Source organism: Belonocnema kinseyi, chromosome 8 (genome assembly GCF_010883055.1).
Source record: "Belonocnema kinseyi isolate 2016_QV_RU_SX_M_011 chromosome 8, B_treatae_v1, whole genome shotgun sequence".
NCBI classification, from domain to species: Eukaryota; Metazoa; Arthropoda; class Insecta; order Hymenoptera; family Cynipidae; genus Belonocnema; species Belonocnema kinseyi.
Genome location: NC_046664.1, coordinates 86,065,303 through 86,074,659, shown reverse-complemented (window position 1 = coordinate 86,074,659; position 9,357 = coordinate 86,065,303). Strand labels below are relative to the sequence as shown.

The 9,357-nt window shown below is 26.8% G+C and overlaps 2 protein-coding genes across 3 annotated transcripts in view; one reads left to right on the top strand and one right to left on the bottom strand.

Annotated features, from left to right (window-relative positions):
* LOC117179137 (TELO2-interacting protein 1 homolog) overlaps positions 1-5,986 on the bottom strand; it is a 16,749-nt gene extending 10,763 nt beyond the window's left edge. Inside the window, exons 1-4 of the mRNA XM_033370810.1 lie at positions 5,661-5,986; positions 2,861-2,997; positions 2,594-2,771; positions 2,262-2,439 (exon numbers count right to left, since the gene is read on the bottom strand). Of these exons, the coding sequence (XP_033226701.1) occupies positions 2,262-2,439; positions 2,594-2,771; positions 2,861-2,997; positions 5,661-5,854 (687 nt within the window). The 5' untranslated portion in view covers positions 5,855-5,986. The remainder of the gene's footprint in view (positions 1-2,261; positions 2,440-2,593; positions 2,772-2,860; positions 2,998-5,660) is intronic.
* Positions 5,987-6,108: 122 nt separating this feature from the next.
* The window catches only part of LOC117179138 (cation-independent mannose-6-phosphate receptor), a 47,036-nt gene continuing 43,787 nt past the window's right edge, over positions 6,109-9,357 (top strand). For both annotated transcript variants that reach the window (XM_033370811.1, XM_033370812.1), the window contains exon 1: positions 6,109-6,562. In XM_033370811.1, the coding sequence (XP_033226702.1) occupies positions 6,464-6,562 (99 nt within the window). In that variant the 5' untranslated portion in view covers positions 6,109-6,463. The remainder of the gene's footprint in view (positions 6,563-9,357) is intronic.

Here is a 9,357-nt window from a genome sequence, read left to right as displayed (position 1 = left end):
GGGGGGGGGGGTCCTGTGCTGTGTTACATGAGATAAAAATTTGAAAATTCAAATATTTGGTCGGTTGAACTGTTTGATTAAAAATTAACTTTATTGTTGAAAACTCATATTTTCTACTTGAAAAATCAGCTGTTTTATAAAAAAAATTTCGTCGTCTTGCCTTAAAAATTCAAGAATTTGGAAGAAATTTAAATTTTTTAAATTAAAAATTCATATTTTTGTAATGACAATTCGACTGTTTTGTAAAAAAAATTCGCTTTTCAAAATGAGAAATAATGGTTTCGAAATTTAACCATCCCATTTTTTGCTTTAAAAAAGTTTTTTTTAGTAAAAGCTTAACTATTTAGTTGAAAATCCGTCTTTCTTGGTAGAAAATTAATCTTCTTCTTTGAAAATTCAACTATTTGGTTAAAAATTTATGCATTTCATTGAAAATTCGTCTGTTCGGTAAAAATAACTTTTTTTTGTTGATAAAAATGTAAATTTCTAGTTGAAAATAATTTCATTTTGTTTGCAGATTGAACTGTGTTGTTAAAAAGTCGTCTTTTCCTAATAAATCCAATTGTATTTTATTTAAAATTTAAATATTTTTTTATTGAATAATCAACTATTACATTTTTCATTGAAAATTCATCTTTTTATGTTTAAAATTGAACTACTTTCTTAAGAATTAATTTTTTGGTTCACGATTCATAATTCTAATAGAAAATTAATTTCTGATTAAAAATTAAACTACTGTGTTGAAACTTCCATTTTTGAGATAAAGATTAATTTTTTAAACTGAAAATTTAACTGTTGGGTTGAAAATTAACTTTTTTTTCAATTTAATGTTTTGAACTGCAAAATCAACTGTTTTGTATATAAAATTCATCTTTTTTCATTGAAATTCAAAAATTTAATAAAAAATTCAACTACGTGGTAGAAAATTTAACTAGTTCAATAGAAATTTATGTAATTTGTTGATTTTTTAAAATGAAATCTAATATTCATATTTCAACATTCAACAGATTAATATAAAATTCAACTGTTTTCTAGAAGATTCGTTTAATGTATTGTTAATTTTTTGTTAATAAAAATTTAAATATTCTATTTTTGGTTGAAACCTTATTTTCTTAGTTCAGAAGAAAACTAATCATTTTGGTTGAAAATTAAACTATTTGGCTGAAAAATGACGTATTTTATTGAAAAATTCTTTTTAGGGTTAAAAACTAATTTTGTAACTTGAAAATTAACTATTTGATTGAAAGTTAACTTTTTTGTAAGAACGTCATATTTTCCTTTTTGCTTTCAAAATAATTTCATTGTTCATATGCCATTTTTGTTGAAAATTTTTCTTTTTTGACAGAAAATTAATCTACTTTGGTGAAAATTTAATTCGTAATTTTTTGGCAAAAAAAAGTTCTTTGTGGTTGAAAATACAACCATCTGCTAATAATGTATGTATTTTGTTAAGAATTCGCCCATTTTAGTAGAAAATTAATCTTTTTCATTGAAAATTTATTGTATTTTGGTTGATAATGTAATTATTCAATTGAAAATTCTTCTGTTTTGTAGAAAACTCGTCTCTTTAGCTTAAAAATTGCACTACTTGGTTCATAATTTATGTATATTGTTGAAAATATACGTTTTTTAGTACACAATTAAGAATCTCGGTTGAAAATTTGTCTTTTTCACTTTATTCATGATTCATGTATTTTCTTGAAAGTTCGTAATTTTTGGGTCAATTCGACTGTTTTTTATCTAAAATGAACATCTTTCCTTGGTTAAAATGTCAACTATTACATTTTTTTGTGAATTCTTCTCTTTTGGTTAAAAATTCTCAAATACTTGTTTGAAACTTGAACTACTTTCTGAATTCATAAGAAACAATAAGATTTGAGCCTCCCTCCTCAACTGATCTTACGTTACTTTTGGATGACCCTTAAATAAATGAATAAAAAAGTTTTTTCTGCAAAAATTACCCTATCAAAAGGGGGTACGTGGTTCACGAAAATTTAAGAAAATATAAAAAAAGTAAGCTCTGACAATTAAAGGTTCAAATATTTTAAGGCAATTAAGGGGCGTTAAGTACTTTATGTACCTGATATGCAAATTTTCAAATTTTAAATTTGATTTTTTAAATTTCAGTGGGGGGGGGGGCACTCCAATCGCCCCGCTGTGTATTCATCCTTGTGAGGAAGGATCTTAGTACTCGCTTCAAAGACAAATTTTATTTAAAGAGAAAATAAAAAACACTTTGTGGAAAAGGGGACAATAATTACCTGTGTAAGTTTATGCCCCTGAACATCACTTCCTTTTGCAACCTCCAGTAATCCACTTGTGACACCCGGTAAAATAACCATAATCGCATCAGCCACCTGAGATTGAAAAACTATATCGGCTGTATCAACTTTGTTGTTCACATGCATAAGAGACATTATAGTTTCTATCGCTGCAATTCTGAATAAGGAAAAAGTGAAAATTAATGTGGATTGTAAAATCTAAAGTTACAAAATATTTTGGTTGTATATATTAGTAGATTTAAAAACACCCAGAGAGAAAAGGTTGTTTCCTGAGTGAATACTTGAATAATAGTTTTCATAATAAATGTTACCTGAGAGATCTTGATTTTTCAAAACGAGCAATTAATACACACATATAGATGCCATTGCTCAATTTGGGTGTATTTTGTGGAACGTAAATCAATTCTAAAACTTCGGTAGTGCATCGTTCTATCAAAGCTTTAATACACGAAACTACACTTAGCTTCAGTTCTTCGTAGAGAGGAACCACTAAAATGAGATATTTTTTATGAAAGGAAATCCTCCTATATTTAATTTAAGAATAAATTTATCAATTTATTTCTGGTCTTTTTACATACATGCATCAGGCTTCCTGGGGTTGAAAATTTGCGAAACGGCACATACATAGAGATTGTTGAAGATACCTATCTTCATAATTCTCGACTTTAAAATTACTGCTGTCACAATATCTAGTAAATGTTGTTTCACATCTTTGCTATGAGGGGAGGAAAATTATGGCAAATGTTTAGATTTAAAAAGATAATTCACAAGGAATAAATTTGAAAATATAAAATATATAGTAAAATTAATCATTAAAAAATTAATCAACCAATTCAATTTTTACATTCGGGATGCAAAATTTTTTATCAACACGGCCATTTTCAATCATTCTCTACCTGGCAGATATTGTACTCGACTTTTCTTTATAAAATTCTTTTTACTAAAGGTTTTCAAGTATTTTGTACCCAGAACAAAAATAAAATATCTACCCCTTTTTGAAATAAGTAAAATTCAAATTTTTGACATTTTTTCACATATTTTAAATTATGGTTTGCGAAGTGTTATTCTGCATTAAGAACTGAGTAAACAAGTTGTTAAATGGGCGCCGTTCAAAAACTACGAGACGCTAATTTTTATATTTTTTCCACCCCGCCCCTTCTTCGTCACAGATAATCACAAAAATCTTAAACCTCAATTGTGACGTCACAAATACAAACAACTCCCTCCATTCTCATTATAAATAAAAATTTGTCCTTCGATTTTATTTGATAAACGTCTAAAATAAAACACAAAACATACAAACATAATATTTAAACAGAGTTCACAGCTCAAAATACGCTCAGAAGAGGTGAAATTTACAGTTCGAGAAATTAATGTACAGTTACCATTTAGAATTAAATATGATTAATTTCTTACATAAGAAAAAATGAATTTTTGAAGAAAGAATTTCTTTTTCCAACTAAGCAAATGGTTGTATCTTTAACAAAAAGTTAAATTTTCAAGCCAAACAAAGAAATTTGTTAGAATAAAAAGGAATTTTTTAGAAGAGAGTTGAATTTTTAACCAGGAACTTTTCCATGAAAAAACATGAATTTTCAAACCAAATCAACGAGTTTCTAATAAACTTGTCAAAGTTCCGAGCAAAAAAATTACTTCTTGACAAAATAATTTAATTTTCAAACACACAGAAAAACTAATCTTAGATCAAGCAATTGCATATAAAATCAAATAGTTGACTTTTAAGCCAAACAAACGAATCTTGAACCTACAAAGAATATTAATTAAATTTTTAAGAAAGAAGTTCAACTTTCAACTACGTAGTTGAATTTTCCATAAAAAAAGATTAATTCTCATCGAAGAAAACCGTTGAATTCTCCACCCAAAAATATTTATTTTCTACAAAAATAATAGAGTTTTCAACCCAAAAAGATACATTTTCAACAAAACCGTTGAATTTTTTAACCAAAAAGATGAATTATCTACAAAACAGTTCAATTTTCAACCCAAAAATAAAAAGTTTAAACTTAAAATTATCAGTTTTCAAACAAAAATACAAACAAAAATAGAAAAGATAAATTTGAAGATGAAAAAATTGATTTCCAACATAAGAAAAAATGAATTAAAAAAAAAGTTAAATTTTGAATCAAAGAGATGGATCTACAAATAATAAAATAAATTTCACAGGGTAGTTCAACTTTCAACCAAGACGATTAATCGAAAACTTAATTAAAATTAATTATTCATATGACCCTAAAGCCAACAACTTAAAATAACCATTTCTACAAGAAATTAAGATAAAATAAAATTTTAATATAAAATTACTAATAATTAACATTATGTAATAAAAAAAAAACGAATTAAAAACAAAATACATACATTTTCAACCAGCGTTGAATTTTTAACTAAAGACGATCAATTTTCAACTAATAATGGGATAGTTAAATTACCCGTCAAAAAATTAATTTTAAACAAATTACTTAAAGCTTAAAAAAAAGAATGTATAACAAATTTTTTCAACTTGTAACCAAGTAGTTAAAGTTTAAACCAAAACATACGAATTCTCAATGAAAAATTTAAGAATCGAATTTTCAACTAAAACGATAAATTTTCAAAAAAAATAGAATATTTAAATTTTTAGTAAAAAAATTATTTTTTAAACAAAAAAATAGAATTTTCATCAAAATAGTTCAATCTTTGTCCATATTGGAAATTAATATGAATTAAGAAATCTAGAGTTCCAAAATATTTTGATTTTATGTACTAGTAGATTTAAAAATGCACAGAGAAGAAAATACTGTTTTTAGAGAGAATATTTGAATAGTAGTTTTTATAATAAATAAATCTCACCTAAGATGCAAAGAAACATTGAAACATTTTTCAAATAAGTTATAATGAAAGCTTTACAAATTCGGGTATACCCTTTTCTTAAATTATTTTTTGCTCACTTTTGTAAGTTCGTAAAATTCAATAAATTGTCAAAAGGTTTTTTTTCATATAACAAAATGAAAATTTCAAGGTCGAATATATTTCAGTACAAAATGACAGTTTAGTGCCAAAAAAATAATATTTAATTTTTTTAATTTGAAAAAATTCTTCTAAGCTTAAAGAAAAAGGAAATTTTCGTTACAAATTTAAAAAAACGTTACAAAATAAATTTGATTTTAATTTTGTTATGAAAGGGATTACATTTTATAATTCATTTATTTCAATACAAATAATTGTTTACTACAAAATATTTAACTTTCCTCAATTTGTAAAAACCCTGCTACGATTAAAAAAAAAGAGAATTCTTAGTTTGAATTAGAAAAAAAAACATTTAAAACTCTAAATGTAATGTAAAAACAATAAAACATCACAGTAAAAAATGAATAATTTTACCTTGTATTTGGATTATTTAAAAGCGTCGCTACAGGCAATAAAATATATTCCATCAAATTGTGTATCACTGTGCTGGGACACTTTTCCACGTGTTTTGCAAGTTCAATCGCATTTTTGGCATTTGGAGAACTAATTAATCTGTCGCATAAGGGTTTTATAATCCCGAAATTCTCAGCCATTATTAATCTCTCCATTCTGACTATTTTCAACAACAATAAATATTCCCAATTACCTTAAAAGTATTTATTAATATTCCTGTCATACTATTTTTGTTTATTTTTGTCAACATTAATATATCAACTCATTTGTAAAAAGTGAGGTTAGGAGTAGGATAATCAATAAACATATGTTCAATTGTCGCCATACGATTTAGAAACCAATCAAAATGCAGTGACAGAGGAACAAGCGTTTTGAAGAGGGGATATGTTACCAGACTGCAAAAACATGGCCGAAGTTTCGAAGAACGTGTTTGTTTATTAAAATCGCCTCGTGATTATTTCACTCCATTTATATCTTAGATAATCTTGAATAATCCCTTTATCGATGAATTTGATATTTTACGTTTCTTCGGCATGAGTTAATCGGGCTTTGAACTGTTTTGTTCGTGTTTTTTTTTCAATTGGTGATTGAGAATTTCAACAGCAAGTGGAATCTCCTTGGCGCCGAAACGACAAGGTTCCACGAATTCGCCGGGTATTGTGATAGCGCTCAAAATTATCAATGCTTGAATAGTCGCGTTTGTTATGTCTGGCATGTTTGCCGAGTTACACTGCGGTAAAATCGGCTCTTCGTGAAAAATCAAAATGAAAAGATCCTGGGTATTCGTGTTCATGCTATGTTGTCCCGTAATTTTGAACGCACTAATGTTAGGACCATCCAGTCAAAACCTGAAGCGGATAAAGGTAAATTTGACGAAATCGATTTTTCCATATTTATGCTTATTTTTATTTTATTTTGATTCAAGTGCTTTATTTTCTTACGGGTAGGATAGGAACAGTCAAATTTGGGAATAGGAATTAAGTTGATTATAATATTGTATAATAGTACCTCAAATTTGACGAAAAACTCAGTTGTGTACTACCCTACCTGGAAAAGGAAATTTTGGAGGTGTCAGGGAATTTTTTAAAGATCGTACTTACTTTTTTTTAGATTACAATATAAAATTAAAGAGAAATAATCCTTTATTTGTAAAAGTAGCTTTAAATTACTGCATTTAACTGTTTTTCTTAAAACTTCGTTTTTTTTGTTTGGTTTGAAATTGATTTTTGTAACGGAAAATTTAAAGATGGCAGTTAAATATTAGTCTAAAATTCATTATTACGTTTAAACTCGTTATTCTGGTAGACATTAATTTTTTTGGTTAATAATTTATATTTTTTGACTGAAAATTTAACTTAAATTTTTGGTTGGCATTTAATTTTTTTAGTTAAAAATGCATGCCTTTTGTTGAACATTCGTCGTTTTTAGTATAAATTAATCTTCTATTCCAGCTTAAGATTCATAATTTTAGTTGAAAATTCATCGGTTTGGTTGAAAAATGTTCTAACCGAAAAGTTAAGTATTCCATTTTTGGCTTCAAATAATTATTTGGTTAAAAATTTTTTGTTTGAAAATTAAACTATTTCTTTTAAAAATCATGTATTTCGTTAAAAAATAATTTTTTCGTAAAAAATTAATCTTCGTGGTTGAAAATTCTTCTCTTTGGCTGAAAATTCAAATATTCCAGTTAAAGAATCATCATTAGAGTTAAAAATTCATCTTTTTTGTTCAAAATTTAACTGCTTCAGTTACAGATTTATTTTTATAGTTAAAAATTCATCTCTTTCTTTGAAAATGTAACTATTTTTTTGAAAAATAGTTGTTTTTTTATTAAAAATTATATTTGTTTGAACTGAAAATTTAACTATTCTATGTTAGCTTATAATTTACCTATTCAAGATGAAAATTGATTATTTTGTTGAAAATTCATCTTCTTTGATAGAAATTAATCTTCTTTGTATTATTATTAATTATTAATAATAATATAATAATATATTATATAATAATAATTATTAATCTTTATTGTTTAAAATTAACCATTCTAGTTAAGTAATCATCATTTTAATAAAAAGAGATATTATGCACACGATTGGAATCCGAAATATCTCTTTTTATCAAAATGAATAATCGTGAAAGCATTAACAATTGATGTCTTTGACTGAAAAATCATTTTTTTTCTGTAGAAAATTAATATTCTTGTTTGATAATTTATCTTTTTCTTTAAATATGCAAATATTCCAATTAAACATTTATCATTTTAGTTAAAAATTCATCTTTTTGGTTGAAAATTCAACAGCTTAGTTAAAAGTTCAACTATCTTTTTGATTGACGTATGGTTTTATTTAAACTAATGCAGATATTTATTTTTTTTCGTTTTGAATCTGATAGAAATGTTAGTTTTTTATCGAAATCTATCGCAAAAATCTATAAAAAACACTGAAAAATAAAAAAATAGTATTTATTTGTTTAAAAGTTTTGAAAACAGGATTTCACACGCACGATTTGCTAAAAAATCTTAGCCGTTTTTTATTCTAAATTTTTATTATAACTAACCGGCGGAATAAATGTCTAAACTTTGAGAATCCATGGTTCAAAGATCGATTTTTCGTTTTAGTATTTTCAAAATGGCGTCTTAATGGCAATATTTTTGTGAAAACATTCATGAGTTTTTTTATAATAAACGATGCGGAAAAATTCAGGCGTATTCCTCGGCTGCTTACAAGAACTTTTTATTCTTGACAAATTTTCCGAAAAGCGCATAGATATTCAATAAAAAATTTCCAACGACTCCGTAACCTTTATTGCACTCTGACATCAAACCACACCTTCACCGCATTATCATCCTGGGAATTTTCGAGTACACTCAGCAAAAAAAATGCCAAAGCGTAAAGCCTTTAAAATTGCAACAAACTCCGAATCGGAATGGGATTCCGATGAAAATGATGAACGTATCATCATACCTAATCCAGATTACTCTGGCTCTGATGGAGATGATTCATCAGATGATGAGAATTCGGGATCGGAATTTCCCAGACCGAATGTATCATATAGATCTGTTTTCCATAACTACACGGCATCTCAAAAACAATTGGAACCAAATCACGTTTTTTCATGGAGTAACGAAGAAAAAGTTTGCCCTGGAAATTTCTGTCAAGAAATCAGCAGGAAATATTTGTCGCAATCAAAACTAGGTGATTTCGAAACTCACAGATACGAATCACGAACAAGAGCATTATGTAATAATGAACAATGTCGCCAGAGGACTACTAGATAGATTTTGCATTGACTGCAACATGTATTGCTGCTTACATTGTTTCTCAAAATTACATTCTGAAACAGCAGGATCAAAATGATTTCAACGGATTGAAATCTGAAATTGGTGAAAGTTGGGCAACGTAAACTTTGTTTGCGGCAGACGGACGATAGATATTCGTGAATCATTTTACTCTTACGCGATGTTTAGTACTATGAAAATTTTTTATTGAAAAACTATGCGCTTTTCGGAAAATTTGTCAAGAATAAAAAGTTCTTGTAATCAGACGAGAAATACGCCTGGATTTTTCCGAAGCGTTTTGAGCAAAATTTTGAATTTTGCAAAAATTGTTCATATGCAAAATCCAAAATTTTGCTCAAAACGCTTCGAAAAGATTCAGGCGTA